This window comes from Peromyscus eremicus, chromosome 22 (genome assembly GCF_949786415.1).
Source record: "Peromyscus eremicus chromosome 22, PerEre_H2_v1, whole genome shotgun sequence".
NCBI lineage: Eukaryota > Metazoa > Chordata > Mammalia > Rodentia > Cricetidae > Peromyscus > Peromyscus eremicus.
The window spans coordinates 28,432,260-28,456,792 of NC_081437.1; the positions used below are offsets into that span (position 1 = coordinate 28,432,260).

A 24,533-nucleotide genomic window follows, 5' to 3' on the forward strand; every position below is an offset into this window, starting at 1 on the left:
GCTAAACTCAGCACATCAAGCTAGGCATGGGTGGAGTTTTTCCTTTGTCCTGCAGGTGGTCCTCTATCTGGGACGAATAGAGAGTTGTCCATGTCTCCCTGGACACAAGAAAAAGTTCACACAAGAGTGGGCCACAGAAATTCTGAAACGCCTTCCTTCAGCTTGTTCTGACATTCACCACGAGTAGGCCACACCAAGTTCCTGGGGTGCCAGCATCACTGAGGGTGGGGGACGTACCACGGGACCTGGCGCTCTCCCAGACTCTCCATTCAGGATGAAGCAGAATTGAGGTCCCGGGAAGTTACAGGAAGCCCTCAACCTGGCTTGGGAGGGTGGGTGTGGTGATATCTCCTTGAGAGTGGACATCAAGCTCTTGTTTTCTGCTTCCTCCATAGGCACCAGAACTGCAGGGGCTGCAGGCCTTGCCCCTAGAGATCCCTCTGTCCTGGATGACACAGCCAGCCAGCCAGGGGACAGCGATGAGGCTTTTGACTTTTTTGAGCAGCAGGACGAAGTGCAGCCGCCCACGCTGGGCCTAAGCAACCAGGTTGTGAAGTCCTTGGAGGAAGAAGAGGAAGAGGAGGAAGAGGCGCTGGATCCCCTGGGCATCATGCGGTAGGTCTCCACTGCTTCCCGGGTCGTTTGCTCAAATGGCCATGGGGCTTTGACCCGGTGTGCTCAAGAGAGTTCACTCCGCTCCACCTCAGTGTCAGCCCTCTTTGTAGCTGGGCTCAGAATCACCTGCCCATCCCTAGTCTATCCCCCATCTGTGGCTAGCGCTACAGAGTTAGCCCATGATAGCTCAGTAAGTAGTACAGCCTGCTGGACCCTGTCTGCTGACACTGGGACCTGATTTCTCCTTCTTGCTGAGTGAGTGGCAGTGTGACTCACCATCTGTAAGGCAGGATTTCCTTCAGCTCCTCCAGGACCTTCAGAAGCCTCCACGAATAGGCGGGTGTTAGTCACCTGTGACCGCAGTGACGGGACAGTATCCCCTCTCATGCTCACACATGCTCCAAAAGGAGACAGAGAAGCAAACCGGCCAGGGACCACTTTGCTTCACTCCTCTCTGATGCATTCAGCCAATCAGGGAGCTGCGCCGGAGCCCTGGCTACGTGGAGTGGACCGCTCTGTGTTGGGGGTGGGGACGGAGCACAGGCTGGAGGAAGAGATGTACAGTCAGACATCTCCGGCCACAGCCCCTCCAGTGGACATGGGCTGAGAACACAATGGCTTTCCTAATGGAAACCGGCTACTCAGCCATCCCAGAATGCTTTTTCTTCTTCTTGGTTCAGGCAAAGAGCAACTAATATACTAATATTCCGTGCTGGGCATAATACTCCGTTCTTCACGTACTGTGTCCCATCTGTTCCTTGCTGTGCAAGCAACCTTGGAAGGTGAACAGTGGTGCCTTGAGTGTGAGGGTTTACTACTGGGGCCTGCATTCCAGCTCCATCCTTCAGGAGCCAAGGCTCCCTGGCTATCTGCCTCTTCCTTCGGTTTTCCTCAGTAAAAAATGGCTCTTGACAGTCCCTACCACCTGGAGCTCTGGGGAAGATTACCTAGGATGCATAGATGTTCACAGTAGCTGTTGTCGTAGACTTCACTTTCAACAGAACCAGACCATGGGCCAGGGCCCCCTTCTCCACACGGTGACAAATGGGTCTTGGGAATTTACCGCCGCCGTCCTCAGTATACAGACAGGGGAGGCCTGCCTGAAACAAAAGCCACCAAAGAACTGGACCGAGGCATGTCCAGTGTGATGTCAGACAAAATGAGGTCCTCCAAGTGCTGCCCACTCTGCACAGGCTTTCCCCTCCCCCAGTGTGGTATGTGAGCCCCACCACAGAGGAGATGAGGCCTCACATTGGGCAAAGGTACCCAGGCCAGGGCAATCAGTCTCCTCCCAGTAACCTCCAGCCAGGGTGTATGTTGGAGCGGGGTCCGGTCCATAAGGCACAGGCAGTAAGGAAACCAGGGGGATATGGGGAGAAGCCTGTAACATCCACTCCTTATCGGCCTCGCCGAGCCCTAGGGCCCTGCCTGGGCTTTATTTTGTTAAGGATAAGGCATTGTTTGAACTCACGCCATCTGCCCGTTCTAAATAACCACGAACAGTGCCAACCGAAATGGACTTCTGAGGCTGCACCAGCCTTTGGCTGAACAACGGAGTTAGCAAAGTGGCTCCTTTTTTGGGTAGGAAAATGCTCTCGGGGCTGGCAAGTGCTGCCTTGAATTTCTTAGTCTGGTAGCGGGGTTGGGGGGGCGGGTGTTAGGCAGCATGGCAGCCAGCCTGAGACCACCTGGGGGGAGCTCTGGGCCCTGGGGGGGGGGTGGCTGGCTTCTGGATTCTGGGAAAACAGCACCGAGAGGACTCCCCTTCCTGCCAGATTTTTTTTTTTTAAGGACCCATGTGACACCAGTTGGTATTATCGGCTCTGTCAGGAATAATAAGTGATGTTTTGGGTTTTTTTTTCTCCTGAGAGCTTTTTCCCAGTGCCAGCAACTGAGCTAATTGGCATTTGCTTGAGGGAGCTCATGTTAACTCTGAGACAGCGCTTCTGAAACTGGCCATGACCCGCAGTGAATGTGTGTGTGTGTGTGTGTGTGTGTGTGTGTATGTGTGTGTGTGTGCGCGTGCTTCAGATGAGACCAAGCGAGGCTCCAGAACATAGGAAACCTGGCTAAGTGCACTCTGTGCCGATGGCTCCTATCCTGCTTCATTTGTGAAAAGATCCGTAACATGCCAAACTGCTTTCTTCTGGGGCCGTTACCGGCGCCACATGGGAAGCAGAGCCCTGGGAGGCTGATTCTGTTTTCTGTGGTAGGGCACTGGAGTCTAGAGTCAGGCGGCTTGGAGCTTACTCATACAGAACCAGGGCTGGAGGCCACCTGCAAGCATCCTTTGGCAGTGTGGCAAGAGCTAGGGAGGGCTTTCACGCACGGGAGAAGTCGAAGGGCTCATCTGAGCAGGGGCGTGGCCAAAGCCTGGTGTTCTAGTTCGGTCTCTACTGCTGTGATACAGACCATGGCCAAAAGCAGCTCGGAGAGACCCGGGGGGGGGGGGGGGGGGGGGGGTACAGGGTTTACTTGACTTAAACTCCGAGGTCACCGAGGGAAGTGAGGCAGGAGTTGAAGCAGGGACCATGGAGGAAGGATGCTCTCTGGGCTTGCTCAGTTTGCTTTCATGTCCAACCCAGACCGAACGGTGAGCTGGGCTCTCCCCCATCAGTCACTATTCAAGAAAATGCCCGACATACGTCCCTGGAGGCAATCTGGTGGAGGCATTGTCTCAGCTGAGGTTCCTCTTCTTAGGTAACACTGGTTTGTGTCAGGTTCACATACACACACACACACACACACACACACACACACACACACACACAGGTTTCTCTCTCATGGACACGATGGCTGTCCACTTCACCCTTTGGTGGAGTAGTCTTGTTATCCACTAGAGGTTTATAGTCCAAGTTCCTTTGCTCCTCTGCGCACACAGCACCCCTAGCTCCCAAGCTCAGATCCCCCAGCCTGACTCTGGATTATTTCTGGAGCAGCCTTCCTTGTGCTCAGCCTTAGACAATCCCTGCTGTGGCCACAGGGAGGCGCTCAGGCTCCATTTCAGGACGGTCTGTGAGGGTGGGCGCGATGGGCACAAAGCTGGAGCCTGACTGGCCTGGCTTTTCTTTCTTTGTCTCTTCAACCTGCCTCTGACTAGGGAAAAGTCAGCCTCGGTGCCCTGTTGGGGAGCAGAGAAAAGCCCATACCCTAGCTCATTCAAACAGCCTCGCTCCTTGTCTTTTCTGGGTTTTTCTCTGAGCCTGGCCGGTGCCATCTGGACTCTAGACATAGTGTACATACCGTTTCACACTCTGCTTTTCCAATCAATGTTCTGTCCCAGGCGCCTTTCTCTGTCATACAGACCTTCCGTATTTAACTCTACTTTAGCATCTTTGTGGCTCTGAGAAAACTGTGCCTTGTGCTAGAGACATTTTTCATCCTGGCTAAAAGAAAGAAAAAAAAAATACCCTGGTCATTGGGAACAGTTGGAAACACAGGCAAAAGTCTTTTCCCCAGGAACACAGTTTCTAACCGTCACATCTCCTTAACAATGGGATTATTTCATATCTGCGATTCCAGAGTTTGGTGTTTTCCACGTCTTTTCTAGGTGTCTCTCCCGATCAATGGCTACAGATATCTCCCCCAGACTCTGAGCCGGTCCCTCGGGCCCAGGCGCTGGAGTGGCACTGTCAGGCTCCAGCCTTAGGTACCTTTCACTAGCTTTTGCTATCGCAAACAGTAACTCAGGGGACTCGTGGGTACAGAGTTTTCATTTCGTGGGACTTTTCATCTAAGTCATGGCCGCAGGGCAAGGTCCCTGAAGATCCTGCAGGGGGCTGATAAAGACTCCTTGGGGTCTCCACATGTGCCCTGTTGAAGGCCCCTCTTCTCTCTTACCCTGCTCATCCAAACACCACTGCCTGCCACTTCTTCCCCAGCCTGCTTCCTAGTGACAGAGGACACAGCTGGCCCCTGCCTGCCTGTCTGTGCGGCTGGCCTCACAAACTCTCAAAGGGGAGGACCCAGGACTCAAGCGAAGACCTTTTTCCTTGGAGACTGTTTTATCATTATTTTTATAGCGGTTTTGCTTCTTTTTCCGTGAAATAACTGCTTGCGTTGAGGATAAAAATAATACTTGACTTTTTGTATTTGGATGAAATTTCTGCTCTGGGATGATCCTTCCATTTTTGAATGTCCATAGGACCTCTGGTTAGTGCTTCTAGGTGTGCTCACCCTGCATCTAGAATTCATGGTAGGAGCTGGGGGGATGGGGTGGTTTCAGCCTTGCTCCTATCACCCCCACCCCCCAAGTAACCCTGGAATTAATAACCTTCCTTGGGTGCCTCTCGCTAAATAAATAGCACCAGCATTACTCCTGTCTTGGGGACTCTGAGCCAGGAGACCCAGGCCTTTGTTGGATACTCCCTTAAAGCAGAGCACAGTTAGGGGCCGTGTTTCTGCCTGGAACCAGGTGGGGATACCGATTCCCAGGCCCCTTCACACAGACTCTTGTCAAGGAGCCCTTGTGTGTGAGTCATGTTCACACTCACCCCACAGCAGCCCAGGCACCAGCATATGCAGAAGTCTGAGCGATACCCCTACATAGTACAGAGGGGAGGGGTGAAAAGGGTACCCCCTCCATAATACCTCTCCTCCTCCTAATCCTCCGGCTCCTCTTGACTCTCTGTGCTGTCTACCCCCACTTAACAGGTTCTCTGAGAGCCGTGGAGACCCCCAGTAGGACCCCCATGGTTCTAAGCCTTAGCTGGCCCTGAAGTAGGGGGGCAGAATGAAAACATTCAGCCACCCTGACCCAGAGGCACAGCTGTCCCCTGGTACTGTGTTTCCCGTGCAGGTACTTACTGCTCCTGACCCAGCCTCAGTGAAGGGGCTCCGGGAACTATGGCTGGCAAGCACAGTGGTTTGTGCACGTTTTACTCAGTGAAGGAACTCCGGGAACTATGGGTAGCACAGTGGTTTGTAGACTTTTTTTTTATTTCAGTAGCAAAGGCTGCTGTTCAAGAGCAAAGCCTCACACAAACCCTTCATGCAAACAAGCATGGGAACTAGATCTTTGCCCTCTGACGTGGCCCTAGATAGCTTTGGAAAAGACTGGGGCCTCTTACAGCACAATTTGAAAGCCAGCGGGAAAGCTGGAACTTCAAGATGTATGGTCACCCCCATAGTAAGGTTCAGCGTTCAAATCCTACCTTTGAAGCAGACCACAGGCAGTTTGCTGGACTCCAAGCTGTGGCGTCTTCAGTTGTGAAACAATCAGGGTTCAAAAGCAAAGGAGCCTCCAATGGGGTGGAGAAAAGACTGTTTACCTTCAAGGAATGTTTACCATTCCTACCAGAGCCCCTAAGGGTCTAGGTGTGGTGGTATTGTGTTCCCCAAAATATTGTGTACCCTAATAAACTTATCTGGGGTCAGAGAACAGAAAAGCCACTAGATACTTAGGATAGGCAGTGGTAGCACACGCCTTTAATCCTAGCATTCCAGAGGCAGAAATCCATCTGTTCAAGGATACAGCCAAGCATGGTGACTCATGCCTTTAATCCCAGGGAGTGGTAGTAGAAAGCAGAAAGGTATATAAGGCGTGAGGACCAGAAACTAGAAGCATTTGGCTGGTTAAGCGTTCAGGCTTTCGAGCAGCAGTTCAGCTGAGAGCCATTGGGATGAGGACACAGAGGCTTCCAGTCTGAGGAAACAAGACCAGCTGAGAAATTGGCCAGGTGAGGTTAGCTGTGGCTTGTTCTGTCTCTCTGATCTTCCAGTGTTCACCCCATTACCTGGCCCAGATTCGTTTTTATTAATAAGACTCTCTAAGATTCATGCTACATCTAGGCCCAAGAGTCAAAAAGGAAGAAAGGAAAGTTCTTTGTGAAATGTGGTTTGTGTCCTGATGCCTTCCTGTGTCTTCCACATCAGCTGAGCTCTAGAAGACAGCTTGCCTGCTTCCTTTTGTTATGCAAATCCCAGCACCAGGTAATAGTTTATGGATATCCGGGACTTATACCTCCTGCCAGATGCACCTGAACACCTGGAGGTGGCAGGCTTGCCTCCCACATCTCTGTCCCTGAGAAGAAAGAGCCTGCTGGGCTGAGCTCTTGCTGGAACTAATGCTTACCCCATTCCTTAGAGACAGAGTCCTGAGGGGGCTTGTCTCCCATCCTCCCTTCTAAGGCTGCCCCCAACGTCAGACATTCATAGTGTGACAGTCTATGTTCAGTAGGAGGTTGGACTCCGTGTTCTGGGTAATCGAGTTGAGGAACATTTGTCAGAAACCAGGAACATCCAGAGAGTAGGTGCCTCGGTGACCTAATGGGTGGTTCAGGAGTCTTCACTTCATGCCCAGCTGAGACCACTACCTAATGCTAGGCCTGGACTTCTCCGGTTTTTTGCTTGCTTGCTTGCTTGTTTTTCGAGACAGGGTTTCTCTGTGTAGCCCTGACTGTCCTAGAACTTGCTCTGTAGACCAGGCTGGCCTCGAACTCAGAGATCTTCCTGCCTCTGCCTCCTAAGTGCTGGGACTAACGTCCTGCGCCACCACCGCCTACCTGACTTCTCTGTTTTTATGTGCTTGCATGACGTGGGTGATGGACGGTCTTCAGGAGCGGCAGCCACCTTCCTCTATCATGCCAGAGGCTAGACTACTGTGGGATGCCGCTGGGGACTGAAACAAAGACTACTCAAATAAGAACAAACAGGCTGCCTGCTCATTCTGCGGTAGCCAGGGTGGAAGTGACCACCAGCACCTGCATTTGTCAGAGACTCACAGACAGGCAGGCAGGGGGCGAGAAGCCTCACAGCACCCAAAAGCGATGGCAGAGTTGGACTGTCCCTGGGGTCTGTCAGCATGGGCATGTACGAGGAGGACATCTTGGGTCTTGGGGAATCCATTAAGGGTGTGTGTTCATTCGGCTTGCTTTCTCTGACTGGTCCCACTAAATTGGAAGTGAAGGTGACATTCGCTGCCCTGTGGAAGCCCCGCATGGAGCTGCTGCAGGTAAAGCTGTCCAGGGATGGAGTTCAGAAATATTGGACTGGCGAAATTGCTCATAGAAACCCAGAACCCACATAAAGAAGCCCGAGGTGCAGGCACATGCTTATAATCCTGGGAGTGGGATGGTAGAGACAGGTGGATCCCTGGAGTTCACTGGCCAACTATCCAATCCTATTTGCTACACTCCAGGCCAGCTAGAGATCCTGATTCAAAAAAAAAAAAAAAAAAAAAAAAAAAAAAACCAAGGTGGACAGCGCCAGGGTATTGACAGCTGAAGTTCTTTTGGCCTCCACACACATGCACAGGTATGCACACACATGCACCTGCACACGCAGAAAAAGACCATGTAGTGGCACCCTACGAATTTTCTACAGTTGGAATAAACAGCCACATTGAAGGTGAAAATAGGAGAAATGCTTTATTTGAAGCAGAAAAGTCGCCTTGTTGGCAAAGAGGTTTGTGGCCATATTTGGTGAAGCATCGCTGCCCTGGCTTTGAAGGTGGTCTGTGTCTTGGCTGTGGTCCCCCACCCTTCTGTCCAGACCCGGGCAAGCTGGCTGTGTCTGGAGACCCTCTCTGGAACTCCCTTGCTCTCCAATCCAGGGCAGCTGGTGCCCATCGCTGGTTGCCGTGGGAGGTGGATGAATCTGGAGTGGATCCACAAGGCCCCTGGGTGGCCAGAGGGGAGGCTGCTCTCATGTGTCAATCACTGTCACCAGAAGTGCCTGAGCCACGACGGGGAGTGAGAGACGCTTCTTGGCCAGGCAGAGCTTCAGCAGCAGCTGCTGCCGCATCTCCCTGCATGGACTACATGCCTGCCTCAGAACATGGCCCGGCTGTGCATCTGTCTTCTGTCAGGCTCACAGCAGAACTGGAGTCCGTACAGCAGCATGCACATGCTTACACATGCCTGCAGCCATCCAGGGGCCCCTGCCTACCTCACACAGCCTGTACTGGGCAAGAAGCCTCTTTAGGTGGCTCTCGGAGTCTGCACAGGTTCACTGGGAAGTCAGGGGCTGCTGACCCTGCCCAGTCCCTGGTGCTGAGAGGGGCGTGACCCACATATCAGTTAGGTGCTTTCTCTGCCATCGGTGTTGAGGGGGAACTGTATGTCTGTGGACAGCTGGGTGGAGGTATTAGCCTAGGGGAGCCCAGGAGGAGGAACACTCAGAGCTCCAGGGACTCAGATCCCAGATGAAGTAGTGACCCCATCCATCACTTCGGTTACAGATCTTGTAATGGTGTCGTAGATCTAACTCCCTCTGGTACTTACGCTGGCCTCGCCTGCCACTCATACTGCTCTGTTCCTCACGCCAGACCATGGTCTCTGAGCAAAGTTCCGCAAGGGTCCGCTTCCCCCCCTCTCCTCACCATCACCTAGAGGGGTCTATGTTCCTGGTTTATGCCGAGTGTACAGAGTGACTGGCAGTTGGTCCGCCAGAGACTTCCATCCTCAGCCCACTGGGTCAGCCACCCGTCTCCATTACCTCCTCCAGGAATGCCTCCCTGAGCTCGCATTGTCTCCACCCGCTGTGCTCCAGCTGTGACAGACTGGCTCCCCCCCCCCCCTAGGGAATGGCTGGTGTCTGGGACTGACTGCTCAGCTCACAGCCTCCGGGAACAGTCACATACCTCAGGCAGGTCTGTCTACATCAACTAGCGCAGGCACCTTGGTGTGGGAGGTAGGTGCTTGGCGAGTGCGGGTCGTAGGAGGCACTGAGGGAATGGACAGGCTGCTCGTGGCTGACAGCCTGGCAAGGGGACCTTGTTGGGATAGCAGTGCTGGAACAGAGACAGGGCTTTGTAAGATGAGCACTGAAACTGATGTGACCCTCACTCCCTGTCTCCTTGCGGGATAAGTAGAAACAGTCTGAATTAGAGATGTGTTGTAACTCTGTCCATCTGCCTGCCTGCCGGCCTGTTCCTCCTTCCCTCCTATCTAGTGAGCTAATCTGTCTTCCTTCTTCTATCTGATGACTATCCAGCTACACAGAGGACAAATGCCTGTATGCATGCATGCATGCCTGTTTGTCTGTCTGCCTGTCTGTCTTCTTCCTTCTAGTATTTGCTGAACACCTTTCTGCAACTTTGGGACCAATCAGACAAGGTCCCGCTTCCGGGTCCCAAAGCTCCCTCTCCCCTGATGTCCCTTGTCTTCTTTGGGAGGTCTGAGGAACTGGAGTACAGAACAGCTTGGTGGGGTAGGGTAGAGTGCAGCCAGCGCCTAACTGGGCAGTCCTGTGCTGGACAACTACTTTATTTGAGTTCAGCAAAAATCACAGATATCACTGAGTAGGACAAAAATGTGAGCCTGGTTTGAGGGGGACACCTGCCCAGAAGGACACTCTAGTGCCATTTGTGCTGTCAAGGCTAGACTGCGTGGGAGTAGGGAAGTGGTTGGAACCTCAGCTGGCTTCCCTCCTCTTCAGGGTCCCCTGCTCTGTGCTTCCTGCTTTTTGTTTGTTTGTTTGTTTTTGTTTTTTTTTTTTCCTCTGTGTAGCTTTGGAGCCTGTCCTGGATCTCGATCTGTAGACCAGGCTGGCCTCGAACTCACAGAGATCCGCCTGGCTCTGCCTCCCTGAGTGCTGGGATTAAAGGCGTGCGCCACCATCCTCCCGGCACTTCCTGCTATTCTTGATCCTTAGGAAACTTTGCTTCCCTGCCCTCTGGACCTTTTGCCTGGGGAGCATGTGTGTTTGATCCCCAGAGAAGGTGGTTTCTGAGTAAGAAAGTACAGGACATGGAGGGCAAAGCTACCAGAATGGCTGAGGAGCAGCCTCGAGCCTGCCCTTCTGGAGCTGCTGGGCCAGGTGCTGGCTCGGGTGTGAATGGAGTTCTCTGCCCATCACTATTGCAATGCCTGCTGGGTCCAGGGCCAGGGGCCAAGCAGAGGATGTTAGGATAGGTGATCAAGGGATATATTAGTGGTGGAACAGAGCTACAGTTTTCTTCCCATCCCCAAGGGCTGGTCCAGGGGATCCCACACCCAACTGATGGTTACATCCCACAAAGAGACAGGCACACAGCTCTCAGGGCCCTGCAGGCATATTGGCACAGCGAGTCTGGACTACGGTCATCCTTGCTAGGGCTATGGCTTCTGTTAGCATCCCCGATCAGGGCTCATTAGGACTGTGTTGATTCTGCCTGGTGGATGAGATGAAGGGGATCCTTCCCACGAGGAGCAGCTGAGTCCACACTTCAGGATCTAAGGGGAGCTGGAGCTGAGGTTTCTAGAGGATGCTCACTAGTAGGCTAGAGATCCTGGTTCCCGTCGTTCACCCCGGTGCCACAGGCAGAGCAGAGCACTTCACCCTGGTAGCCTATGTTGATGGAAAAAGTACAAACACTAGATGCTGTCATTGCCTTTGAAATGTGTCCCTTCCTGTCCTGAGGAAAGCAAGGTCCATCCAGTTATGGGATATTTAAAGTAAGGAACGAGAGTGTAGGATCATAAGTAGTAACTACCCTGCGGCCAGCCCCAAAATGTCCAGTCTGCTGTGTGGCCTCCGCCGGACACTCGACTGCTCTGAACCATTGCTTCTCTATCTGGCCAATGAGGCTGCCCCGACTGGTGTCTCCCAACAGGTATGTAGCCCGTAGCACCAGCTGTCTAGCCTGTGGCCTTCCATATAAGTACCTTCCTGGCTTCTATAGCTTCTCTGCTCTCAGCTCTGACTGTAGGCTAGGCTGCTGTCTTAGGGTCCTGTTGCTGTGGTGAGACACCATGACCCACATCAACTTGGGATGGAAGGGTTTATTTCATCTTACAACTTTGGTCCATCCATCATCCAGAGAAACCAGGGAGGGAACTCAGGCAGGAACCTCGAGGCAGAAACTGACAGGGAGGCCCCAGGGGAGTGCTGCTGCCATGTACACAAGCTTGCTGTCCGTGGTTTGTTCATCCTGCTTTCCTATACAACCTGGGACCACCTGCCTGGCGGTGGTACCTCCCACAGTGGGCTGGACCCTCTCCCACATCAATCTTCAATTAAGAAAATGCCCTATCGGTGGTGGTGCATGCCTTTAATCCCAGCACTCGGGAGGCAGAGGCAGGCGGACCTCTGTGAGTTCGAGGCCAGCCTGGTCTACAGAGCGAGTTCCAGGAAAGGCGAAAAGCTACACAGAGAAACCCTGTCTCAAAAAACCAAAAGAAAGAGAGAGAGAGAGAGAGAGAGAGAGAGAGAGAGAGAGAGAGAGAGAGAGAAAGAAAGAAAGAAAGAGAAAGGGAAAGGAAAGGAAAGGAAAGGAAAGGAAAGGAAAGGAAAGGAAAGGAAAGGAAAGGAAAGGAAAGGAAAGGAAGAGAAAGAAAGTGCCCTATGGTTGCCTACTGGTCAACCTGACAGAGGCATTTTTCTCGATTAAAATTCCTTCTTCCCAGATGCCTTGTGTCCAGCTGACATAAAAACTAGCCAGCACATATAAGTACCTCCAGACCGTGGGAATAGTCATCTCCAAGTCCCTGGCCTTGCAGTACCCAAGGACCTGCTACAGTTTTTTGGCAATGGTCAGCCTCTGTGCAGTCTGCCAGTGTTGCCAGCATGAGCTCAGAGATGACCTCAGTTCAGTGGAACTGGCTGCCAGGCATTCAGGCGAAAGCAATCCCAGTTTCCAGTAAAAAAAAAAAAAAGAAAAAGAAAAAAAAAGAAAGAAAGAAAAAGGAAAGAAAAACTTGCTGTTTGCAGGAATTTTGAGATGGCCAATGTGGGCAGCAGCCCCCAGGCATGAGGTCATCTTGTTAAAATACAACCAAGTTTGTCATCTGCAGGCAGTGTCATAAAAGCAGCCCGGATCATGTGATCTAGCTACATGAAGGTTGCCTGTCCACCTGGAGCAAGACATGAAACTGTGGCACATCCCAGAAGCCCCCCTGTGACCCTTCCCCCCCCCCCCAGTTTCCTCCTGTTGCAGGCATCCCAGGGCAAGAGCTCGTCAGTTAGTGAACAGGTGTAGCAGGGCCCAGCCGGGCTGATAACAGAGGAACTTCACAAAGGAGTAGGCTACCCTGGGGACCCCAGCGTTCAAGAGAAGGAAGGCAGATACTCTACTGAGAGAAGAGGGTCGTGTGCAGGGAAACAAAGGCCTAGACTATGTGATGGATACTATTGTCAGTTTTTGACGGGATCCAGAATGAACTGGAAGACAGGCCTCTGGGCATACCTGTGAAGGATTCTCTGGATTGGATTAGCTGAGGTCGGAAAACCAACCCTAAATATGGGCAGCACCAGTCCATGGTCTGGTGTCCTGGACTTCATAAGAGGGACAAAGAAAGCTGAGCCCCAACATTGATCTCTCTTGGCTTCCTGGCCATGGCTGCAGTGTGTCACCCTGAATTTGCCACCGTAGTGGGCTGTACCCTCAAACCATACACCCGAATAACCCCTGCCTCCCTGGAGATGTGTTGTGTTGTGTTGTTGTTGTTGTTAAGTATTTTGTTAGAGAAAGAAGAAAAGTCACTGGTAGTCCTCTTCCTACTAAGAAGGCTTCTCCTCATAGGTCCTGTCCCATGAACTGGGAGCCACAGGCCACATCTGTCCCGTGTCCAAGTGGCTGTGAAGAGCTGCTTTCCAAGCTCAAGCCCCAGGAGGTGCCTGTTAGGTCCCCCCACCTTGAGAAGAGAAGCGTGTTATCAGGCCCGTGGTCATGCGGTGGTGCAGCACCTGAGTGGCCCTTCTGGGTGAGGAGCTGCCTGGCCATCCGTGTCTAGTCCAGCTAGCCCCCGGCTTCTCCCTGCCCTTCCCAGTGCCCCTCACTGCAGTCACAGTATGTGACTGCCTCAGTACCAGGTGTGTCTCCGCTGTTGTCACATTATGACCCAGCTCATTCCTAGTACACGCTCAAGCCCTTCCCCTTCCATCTCCCTCCTCTTGTCTGTTTGACCCCCTTGGGTCAAGAAGACCTGTGTGTTGGATTTGAGGATCTCTGAGGTTGCTCCACCTGCTAAGATTGGGCTGCCCTAGACCTTCCTGTGCTCCTCTTCTGACCTGCTCTTCTATGGCCCTTGGCATCCAGAAGGCCCCAGCTGACCTGGGAACCTGGGAATGACCAGTAGGCCACCTGTTCACTCATGAGAATCCTTACCTTGTGTTTTATCTCCAGCTCCAAGAAGCCCAAGAAACGCCCAGAAGTGGCCGTGAGGCCCAAGCCTTCACCTCGACTCACTATCTTTGACGAGGAGGTAGACCCTGATGCGGGGCTCTTTAGCCCAGGCGATAAGGTATCCGCTCAGAGACCTCTGGGGACCACACAGGACTGTAAGTACTGGTGTTGGCCTAGAGTTTGGTGACTGTCTGTGTGTGTCCCTGAGCAAGCGAGTCTCATCTTTGTCCTGTTTAGATGGAATACAGATTAGGTATGTGGAGATTTTTCTGCTGGACAATCAGAGCCTCACACCTGGTGTCCCCTCAGGCTGGAACATTTTGGCATTATACACTTACTCTGAATGTCCTATACAGGAAGAGAATGACACCCCCCCCCGCCCCCTTTTTTTTTTTTTTGGTTACTTAGAGACCTAGTTCCCTGGTTACATCTGTAGCTACATGGCCACTAGAGTTCCCTGGAACTGTTAACTGGAAAGAGGATGCTGGCCTACCTTGGACATGCATGCGACTCTGTACAATTTTTAATTTGAGTGATTGCATGCCACCTACATAGACTGTATCGCAAGGCATGGTGCAGGGTCCAGAGGGAGTGCTCAGTAGCTTTGGGACTCCTCCATGAGTCTCTCTGACCTTTCCTCATGCCTGCCCAGGCCCTCCCTCCTCTTCCTCCCCAGGGAGAGTTGATGGTAACTTACTGATTCATCCTGCGCTTGGTGAGCGTCCACTAAGGGAAGGTCAAGCTCAGATTCCCCAGCCTTAAATCTAGAGCCCCTAGGGAGCTAGAGACACATAGTATCGCCCAAAAATTTAGCACAGCACGGATCTCTTTCAGGGCTGAACAGAAACGGGGGTTCCCATAGGACAGTGGGCATCCTGGGAAGGAGTGCAGTGGTGGGCCCCAAAAGACCAGAGGACCTGGCCAGCTCCACTGGGGAAAGATTTTTTGTTTGTTTGTTTGTTTTTGTTTTTTGGAGCTGAGGATCGAACCCAGAGCCTTGAGCTTGCTAGGCAAGCGCTCTACCACTGAGCTAAATCCCCAACCCTGGAAAAAGCTTTCAAGTAGAGACATGATTGATACTCCCAAAGGGCAGCTGTGAGTGGGTCCGGTGGGAGACGGTTGGGAAGACCTGGGCTTACTGAAGGTGAGCCCCATGAGCAGTCCGTGTCTGCTGCCCCTGCTCCTCATTCACGACCTTGGCAAGATCCGTGGCTGGTGGATGCCCTCAGTACCTACTCATCTGTACCCGTGGGCAAGCTCAGGGGTCCAGTCCTGGGGTGGGGCTGGTGCATTATCCTGAGAAGCCACTTACCCCCGCAGTGAGCAGCCCTCAAGGACTGGAACGGAGCCAGGGCAAGGCGGACAGGCAGCTCAGGCCTTTATAGAGGTGATAGGCCCTTGTCCTCCTTCTGCCCACACCACTCAGCTGCCATTGCTCGCTTCCTTGGGTGCAATACGAGACTCAGCAGGCCTGCTTTCTGGCAGCTGAGGCTAGACCAGCGTTTCTTCATACCGTCCGCTCCTTCTTTCCCACAGCCCTGAAGCTGTTCGACGACCCTGATCTTGGTGGGGCTGTCTCCCTGGGTGACCCTTTACTGCTGCCGACTGCCCGGGAGAGTGGAGGGCCCACATCCAGCCCGGAATACAGGGATGCCTCCAAGGAGCTGTTCAGGTACGGTTGTCCCCGGGGAAGACTTCAGAGGCTCTTACCCTGGTGTGAGAGTGTTTTACTATCTTCAGCCCACAAGGGAGGGATCCGGGCCTGGCCAAGAGCCACAAGGGAGGGATCCGGGCCTGGCCAAGTCCTGTGGCCACGCGTGGCCACTCCTGGCTAAAAGAGAGTGAGGATTTGCTCGGGGAGGGCTGTCAGCAGCCAGGGCAGCCCCACTGGTTCCAAGGAGAACCATGTTCCTTTTCTTTTCACACTTCTATTTTAATAGCTTCTTTAAGGGGATAAAATAACTACATTATATAATTCATGAACAAGTATAATTGGCATAAGTGGGTTTGGGAACACATAAAACTGACCCTTGATGTACTTCATGCTCAGAGAGAACAGAGCACAAATGTACTACAGAACAGTGGCCAGTCCACCAGGAGGGTCCTATTAGAGGGAAGGGAAAGTCAAGATTAATCTATTACCTGAAGGATGATGTGAAAAAAAAAAATACTATTTCCATGGAGCTTACTGTGTGTCCGGCATTGTAGGAGATTTGCCTCCGCACGGATAATCTTATTTACCCTTCACCCAGCCTCTAAGATGGTTGCTGTTCTCTGCAGTTACAGAAAATAGTATAGGAAAGGTCACTTGCCTGAGGCCACCACTCACATCACCCTGTGTCACCTCTCTCTGCTCCAGCGGGAGCCCTGAGCCCTTGGAGGAAAGGCTGGGAGACCTGCCGTCCTGCCTCAGGCTGTGGGTTCTCCCTGACTTCTTGTGCAACAGCCTGCTTCCAGTTGCTTCCACGCTGGTGCCTCTGCCTCCCAGTCCACGCTCCCAGGATGCAGTATATGCTTGGTGACGTGCATGGAGTGAGCCGCCTCTTTCCAGGAATAGTTTGTATGGCACCGAGGCCTGTGGTCCTGGGAGGCTGTCATCCCCACCTCTCGTTAGGAGCCCCAGGCTATTACACAGCCCTCTAAGTGCCTGCCAAGCCTGAGTCACCTCAATGGCGGCTTGTATTTACATCTCCCAGAGGCCCCTGGCATCTGTTCACTCCCTCATCATGTGTCCTCGCTCCTGACATCCTGCTGGCTGGGAGGAGCCGCGATCATTGTTATTCCGTTCGGGAGGAAACTGAGGCACAGGGAAGTCCGGCAGCAGGGTCTGTGCCGGTGGGACAGATGTCATGGAGCCTCTCTAGCAGTACATGTTAGAAACCCACGTCCCACTGATCCTGGTTCTGTGGGTGTGTCGAGGCAATTTTCACAGGGTTCTGTGGCCGGCTGACATCAGCTTTAAGCAGGCTTGTCATGCACAAGCCAACACTGCCACGCAGCATTTCATGGCCTTATTGGTCCCTGGGCCCCTTCCTTCTCATTGTGCCTCCCTGTCTTGCACAGCCCCCTGGGAATCACAGCGTAAAGAATGTGGGCTTTGCATCCCTGCCTCCCTCCATTAACAGACATCTGGTGGTGAAGCATTGGCTTCTTGAGAGCAGGAGCCAGAAATTATTATTCTTTGTGCCTACCTTGTTCCTGTTCCGGCAGTAACTGGACTTCCTCTGGATGGCAGGCTCTCACTCCTCCGTTACTCTGTTAGCCACTTTACCTCGGCATCCGTTCTCCTGCGGCAGCAACGTTGGAGTTGCTGAACGGACCAAGCAGAGTTCGAGAAGCCCCTCTAGCTAGCAGGCCTTGAAGTTGATCTGTAGCTGGGTTCTGCCCTCTGTGGGGGCTTAGGAGGGAGGAGAGAGCTATGGCTTATGGGCACAGAACACTTCAGGACAACCACTTCAACTGCTGTGGTTGACATCGAACCACCTAGATCTGGAAAGAGAGAGGAGCTGAACCTCATGTTAGTTAGACCTGATCCGTGGGCTAAGAGTGGCCACACTGGCCCTGCTGTGGCTGGCCACCCAGGGCACCCCTCCCAACCTTAGCAGACCTGGCTGCAGCTTGTTCCAAGGAGTCAGGGCTATGTTTGAAATCGCTCTCAGGCCTTTAACTGCTATTTGGCCGGGCGGTGGTGGCGCACACCTTTAATCCCAGCACTCGGGAGGCAGAGGCTGGTGAATCTCTGTGAGTTCGAGGCCAGCCTGGTCTACAGAGTGAGTTCCGGGACAGGCATCAAAAGCTACACAGAGAAACCCTGTCTCAAAAAAACAAAACAAAACTCTGAAGCTGGCTCTGCCCTTTTGAGCTTTTTTGTGGGCACCCTCTGGAGAATGTAAAGGAAGCCAGCTCCTGACCCAGTGAAACAGTGGCTGCCTGAGAAAGCTGAGACACACGGGAGCTGAGACTGGCAGGAGCCGCCTTCCCACGGATGATGGATGACGACACCTCCCTACCTCTCCCTACAGTGGCTGGCCTTTCTAGAAACCGGCCCACCCATTCCCTCCGGGTCTAGACTTTGTGCTCACTTCTCTGCCACCCCAGAAAGCAAGCTCTGGAAGTCACGGTCACCCCAGAAAGCAGACAGGGCAATCCAGAGCTCCCAAGCCTCTGGGTCCTAACAGGCAGTTCTCTGGGACCCTGCACCGTGAATCTCTGTGCTCACCCAGGCCTCTTCCAGGCCTCGGAGGACCAGAGTATTGTTTAGACCAAATGTTCCTCTTTCCGCTCCTGCCCCCCTCCCCCACCCCAGTCCTGCTGGGGTGCTCTTGTCCCTCTGCAAGGACAGAGAGCCACCATCATGCTGGCCTGAGTCCTTTTGCTTTTCGTTCCCACTGCCCAGCCTTTGGTCTCTGTCATTCCCCTCTCCCGGATCCTGCCAGTTCCTGTCAGGGCCATCTCTCCTCTTCCTGTCCTTAGGGTCCCTTCCCCATCTTCTCTGGCCACACCCTCCCCTAGCCGTCCAGTCACCTAGCCAGGTGACTTCTTCTTGGCACCTGCCATTGTTCAGGTCCTCTCTGGCCTGCTGGGTTGGGGTGGCCCTGCGGGAGGAGGGAGGCCGTGGCTCTCGGTTAGCTAATGCCCGCCCTGTTTAACATCCGGTGGCTGTCAGTCCAAGTCAGTGTGCGCAGCATTCCCTCAGATTTGTGAAGCACTTCCTGCGTTTGGCCCTTATAAGGATTCCTGTGAGGTTAGGGGAGCAAGAACCACCCCTCCTTTACGGATGGGCAGACTGAGAGAGCCAGAGAGGTGGCGTGGCCTGAGGCCGCCTGCTGAGGGGCTGTGTGATAAGAAAGGGAAGCCAGGCTGGGCGGTGATGGCGCACGCCTTTAATCTCAGCGCTCCGGGAGGCAGAGGCAGGCGGATCTCTGTGAGTTCGAGGCCAGCCTGGGCTACAGAGTGAGTTCCAGGACAGGCGCCAAAGCTACCCAGAGAAACCCTGTCTTGAAGAAAAAAAAAAAGTAGAAGCCAGTCCTGCTCACTGCTGCTCTACAGCACTAATGGCCCACTTCCTGGGGATGAGGAACCAGAGTATGGAGAAGCTAAGTGCCTCCCCCGCCCCCTCCCCACCGCCCCAGGTTGTCTGCTTTCCACAGCTGTGCTCATCTAACCTGGCATGGCTGAAGGACACCCTTGGAGATAACTGTCAGCACAAGGGACAGCCCCTCCCTGAAACCGGAAAAGGGGCCTCCGTGCAGGGGTGCCCAGGAAGGTGACCACCCTCTAGAGAGCCCCAGCCTCCTATGGGTCCAGTACTTTTTATCCTCACCCTAGCCGTGGAGCCCAAGACAGGGCCCTTCACTTCCCTACAGCTCAGTTTTTGCCTCTGTAAAATGGGGTTTGTATCTGCTCCCAGACAGTGTGCTGAGAGCGCATCAAACAAACTGGAGACGCGGAAATGCCCGACCTGTGGTATTTGCCGCAGCACCGAGTGGGCTGATGGGTGGAGTGGGCTGATGGAGGTTTGTGTTGCAGTTCTGGTTCTGAGATCCAGTTTCTCCACTGGGAACTCACAACACAAGCTCTCCCAGGCTAAGAGCAGGTGGGCAGTGGGCCGTCTGTCCGGCTAGTCAGTACTCAAGCATGCTCTCCTCCTTGCCAATCACCAGTGAAGCCTCAATCCCATCAGCCAGTGGGCAATCTGAGGATTGTGCCATCACCCAATCTTTTAAAAAAAATTTTTTTAATTTTATTACTTTGTGTGTATGGCTGTTTTGCCTGCATTTGTATCTGTGCACCATGTATATAGTGTTCTTTTTTTTTTTTTTTTTTTTTGGTTTTTCGAGACAGGGTTTCTCTGTGTAGCTTTGCGCCTTTCCTGGAACTCACTTGGTAGCCCAGGCTGGCCTCGAACTCACAGAGATCCGCCGGCCTCTGCCTCCTGAGTGCTGGGATTAAAGGCGTGCGCCACCACCGCCCGGCGTATATAGTGTTCTTAGAGGCCAAAAGAAGAATTGAATCCCCTTAGACCGGAGTTACAGGTAGTTGTGAACCTCAGTGTGAGTGTTGAGGTTTGAACCTGGGTCCTGGAAGAACAGCCAAAGCTCTTAACTGCTGAGTCATTGCTCCAGACTCACATGACCCAATGTTGGTGAGTCCTGGCTGAGTCCACTACAGCCTTTATGGGGCTCTGTCTAGAACCCAGTGACTCAGAGAGATATGCCTCGGCCAGCAGACCCCATCCCACAGCAGCTCAGAAACCCATGTTCACTGCTTCTCTGGGTGAGCTGATTTAGCTTGATGTTGTGCATCCCGGGTCAGGCATCTTTGGTGTGACTTAGGCACGACTGTAACCTAGTGCCCTCTCAATGAGCCGCCCAGCCTCTCAGACTATAGTTTCCTGTCTGTAAAAAAAGACGCATATACATCCTTCCCTGGAGTTGGGATTTGAGAGAGAGGTAATGTTTCTAAAGTGCCCAGTGAAGGTCAGGAGTCTGGTACCAGATAGCATGCAATTATTTCTAAAGGGCTGGGGGGGAAGTCGTCTGAAGACACCAGCAGGTTTGGAGTCACCGCCCAGGGACTGGCTCTACCCTGGCTGCTGTAGAGGTGGGCGGTCAGAAAGCCCTGCCCTTGGGCTTCTCCTCAGTGCTGGTTGGATGGTACAGTGCGCGAGGCCTTCCCATGAGGCAAGCTGGGAGCTATTCAGTGCCCATGCGGGGAATGGTCTTACTCCAGGCTCTTGTTTCTTTTGTGGATAGAATTACATTCTAGGACTGCTCTCTTTGGTTCCCTAGAGTTGAAGATGACCTGGACCAGATTCTGAACCTAGGGTCTGAACCTAAACCCAAGCCCCAGACTAAGCCCAAGCCTCTAGTCCCAGCTAAGCCAGCACTGCCCAAGAAACCAGCTGTGCCCCGCTCTGTGGGCCCGTCAGAAACTGGGGCTGGACCGCAGAAGCAGCAACAGATCCAAGCCATGGACGAAATGGACATCTTGCAGTACATCCAAGACCACGACACACTTGCCCAAGCCTCCCCTAGCCTCTTCTGACTTACCCCCTCCAACCTCTGTTGGGCCTGCGGCTGGCTGCAGGCCCTCCAGGGGAAGAGGCCTGTTTGTAAACGCGTGGGTTCTGTCTGCAAGGCAAGGACCACAAATGGAAGTGGAAGCCTGGATGCCCCCGTCCCGGTACCACACTGTTTCCTTTTCTCCTGGGCTGTGGGATGGACAAGGACTCTGACGAACGGAGAGTTGGGAACATCATGGGAATCAAGCTGCATTGTCCCAGCCTGGCTGGCTGTAAAGAGGAGAGGTGTGGGCCTCACATTGCTCAACAGGGGCCTGACCTCAGAGTTGGAGTGAGATCAGAGGACAGTGTCCACCAGGGAAGGGACGCCTTCCGCATACTTGTATCCACTGGCTCTGCCAGCTCAGTGCAGGAAGGAAGGCTTACCTGAGCCTAGGTTGGGCTAACGGGGGTACCTGTGACAGGCTACTCTGGAGTCTCTCCTTGGCGTGGCTGCTCAGGCCCAGCTATCCAGACTGCCTTGATCCAAGTCCCTTCTGAATCCCTTTGGGCTTTCAGTGCTAAAAGGAAAACTCAGGCCCAGCCTTGCCTCTCTAGGGCACAGAGGGCTTCCAGGACTCCAGGTCTTCCATTTCCTGTCCCACGAAGGGCCTGGCCAGCCCATGGCCCCTTGGATGCAGGTGTCAACAGAATGGCTCATAGCATCTCCCAGAGCTTGACCTCTGGGGTATGAGGCGCTGAGGCTTTCCCTCCGAGACCTTGTCTGCCCTCAGGATCTGAACTTGTTAGCTGTTCTCCGGTAGAGCCACCAGCCAAGGAGAAGGAGCCGTGCACCAGGACAAACAACCCTGTGCCTTCCAGTAGATGGTGTCTCCTGGAGCAAAGAATGTCAGAGTATATTCTTTGTGTTAGGAACTAGATTTTATTTTTTTATGAAATACATAGCTTTGCTTTTTTTTTTTTTTTTTTTAACAAAATGCAGCCGTTCTGTTCCTTGGCTCAGTTGTACCTCACAGAGGCATTAGAAGGGCCCACTCGGGTCCAAGAGCGATTGTCAGGAGACCCCGAGTGGCACTGTCCAATTGCTTGCTGCTGTCAGTGTCTGGGGACCCCGGCTCTTACCTTGTAGTAAGACCTACAGGAGCAGGCTGGGAGTACCAGGTCTGACCTGGCTTGCATCTTTCTTACCATGTCCCTTGTCAGCTGCCTGGTTCTGAGCAGGGCCACCCGCCCAGGCTGAATGAGAGGGCGTAGATGGTTCTAGGCGGAGGACCAGAGTACCCCTCTGCCTTGCCAGATTCAGGGTCTCCCCAGAGCCTAGAACTGACTCTAGATAGCCCCTACCCCAACTCTACTTCCCGTTCACGAGCAGGCCTTCACCCCTTCTCACCTCTTGGTGCCCAGAACCCTGCCCAGGCCCTGGGAGCCCCCACCCACCCCCAACTCCCTTCTTGACTGACTGCAAAGGAAAGTTCAGTAAGTAGGGAGAGGCCACATGCCCCCCTACCCCCCACCCCCGTCTTCTGCAGAGCCATCCAGCTGTGTTCCCAGGCCTCCTTGGACACTTCTCCCTCTATATCCATTCCTCTGTGCCTTGGCTACCAGCTCTCTACCTCTCTTTCACACACACACACACACACACACACACACACACACACACACACACACACACACGTTGCACCCAAAGTGGGTGTTAGATGGCATAGGAGAAATGTGTGTGTAGGGGTTTCCATGGGCCAATTCCCAGGCGATATCCCTAACAAGACCTGACCTACCATTCTCTAGTGTGGTTTTGGTCACTAGTGGGGATTTGTCCGCTGTGGAGCTTTTGGGATACCCTGGCATGGGTGTTTTGCTCCGCGGATCACAATTTTCCAATCATGACTTGGTTTGTTCCCAGGTCTGTGACCTACATAGCTGATCTGTGTCTTCCAGTTATCCAATAAAGTCTGTGTGTGACAACGCCACATTTTTAGTGCCTGGGCTGATGGGAGAGAGGTGGTGGTGGTGGTGCTGGTGGTGGTGGCGGCGGCGGTGGTTGTGGTGTGTGAAGGGATTTGTACTTTGTAACCTCTGTCTGTCTGTCTGTCTCTCTCTCTCTCTCTCTCTCTCTCTCTCTCTCTCTCTCTCTCTCTCTCTCTCTCTCTCTCTGTGTGTGTGTGTGTGTGTGTGTGTGTGTGTGTGTGTGTGGCGGGGAGCTGGGATTGTCCTTTGTAACAAGGAAAGGTATACTCTGATAACTCTGACACTTTCTCTTTCTCTCTCTGTCTTTTGCTCTCTCCCTCTCTCCCTCATCTCTCTGTGATGGAGAGCTAGACTTGTCCTTTGTAACCAGGGAAGGTATTCTATATCTGCTGACTCTGCCCCAGCCCTCCAGGCTGTCTCTTAGCTGGGACCAGGAGGAAGGAAGGATTCTAGTCTTTCCCACTCTATAAAGTGAGGCAGAGGACCCAGAGGTCCAGGTCCAGTGGAACTTCTGGCCGGTAATCACTCAGCCAAACCCTGTGTAGAAGGAGGACCCCTTCTCTCCAGATCCTCATCTTGGGTACCACGTGGGGCTGGAATTGTCATGATTTCAGGCATGCCCTGCCTGATGGATGTACGTACACAGGCCTGGCCTTGCACTCCAACACCCTTGGGTTCCGCAGGCTGTCATCCACTGCAGAGCAAACAGCTTCCCAGGGATTTTCAGGCATGTACAGAGAGCAGGCTCAGCCACTCCACAGTCAGGATTGAATTAGAATCTTTGTTCTTGAGGAGGAACCATCCGGCTGTTCTGAGGACTCAGACTCAGGAGGCCTGCCTCAGTTCAGATGTCTCCATGCAAGAGAAACTGAAGGCTGAAGAGCAGCGTGTGTTTGTTTTGAAGGCTATTATGGGCCCCGTGGGCAGGATGTGTTGCCAGCGGCTGCATCCGCTGCTCCCTTCCTCCCATCATTGTTCTTCTTAGAACATCGTGAACTCGGGACAGTTCTGGAAAGTCCCAGTTCTAGGGCTAATCCTGGCCAGGCTTGCATCCTGGGCCCTGCTGGGAAGTGCCCACCTACTGAATACATGGACCATTTCTGTGCCTCTGCGCATCGGCACGTGGTCAAGGATCTGCTCGGAGGCCGGAACCCTTGCATCAGAGGCTAACCACAGCCAAGTCTTGCTGCTTGTTCTTCAGGACCTGCGGTTTCTGTTCCCAGCTGTCACCTGGGCTCTGTGTCCCCAAACTGCCGTGGACTTAATGCCCAGTGTCAGGCTGATGTGGAAGGCTGTGTTTAGCTTTCTGGCTCACTCGCCACCTAGCTGTACATATTTTGAGAAAGAGGACCACAAAGCCACCAGTGCATCTCCTGCCATCCAGTGCAGCTGTATCTCCACACAGGCGGATGGATGCTCAGAGCAGACGCTGATGCACAAAGCCCCTTGGAGTGGCTGAGCTCTCCGTTCCAGCCTTAGATGCCCCGAAACCCGTAGACTGCTGTTTGGGGCCACCACCGTCATTCTCTGTACCCTAAGGACCTCTGACTAGGGAAAGGTGGCCAGGGACCAGTAGACGAGTGACATGAACAGCTAGCTAGCTCTTTTCATGTGACTCACCGCACCTTGGTGAGGAGGTGGTCAGGTTGGGGCCATGGAAGCTTCTGGATGTTTGTCCACCCAGGCTGTAGCATGACGGTGCTGGATTCACCTAACCAAAAAGTCTCGTCTGTGCTGGAAGCTTCAGGAGCTGGCCATAGAGGAAGCTCTGTCCAAGACAAGCTGCCTACTAAGCGGCAATGGCCAGGCAGGGTGGTCAGAGGCCTGTGGATTCACCTCAGCGAGCCTATTATCATCAGCGCTGGCCGTTGAATACATGCTGGG

At 53.3% G+C, this 24,533-nt stretch overlaps 1 protein-coding gene across 1 annotated transcript in view; it reads left to right on the forward strand.

Annotated features, from left to right (window-relative positions):
* Hs1bp3 (HCLS1 binding protein 3) overlaps positions 1–21,648 on the forward strand; it is a 33,487-nt gene extending 11,839 nt beyond the window's left edge. The window contains exons 4-7 of the mRNA XM_059248509.1: positions 396–615; positions 13,661–13,815; positions 15,197–15,332; positions 20,452–21,648. Of these exons, the coding sequence (XP_059104492.1) occupies positions 396–615; positions 13,661–13,815; positions 15,197–15,332; positions 20,452–20,707 (767 nt within the window). The 3' untranslated portion in view covers positions 20,708–21,648. The remainder of the gene's footprint in view (positions 1–395; positions 616–13,660; positions 13,816–15,196; positions 15,333–20,451) is intronic.
* Positions 21,649–24,533: the final 2,885 nt, after the last annotated feature.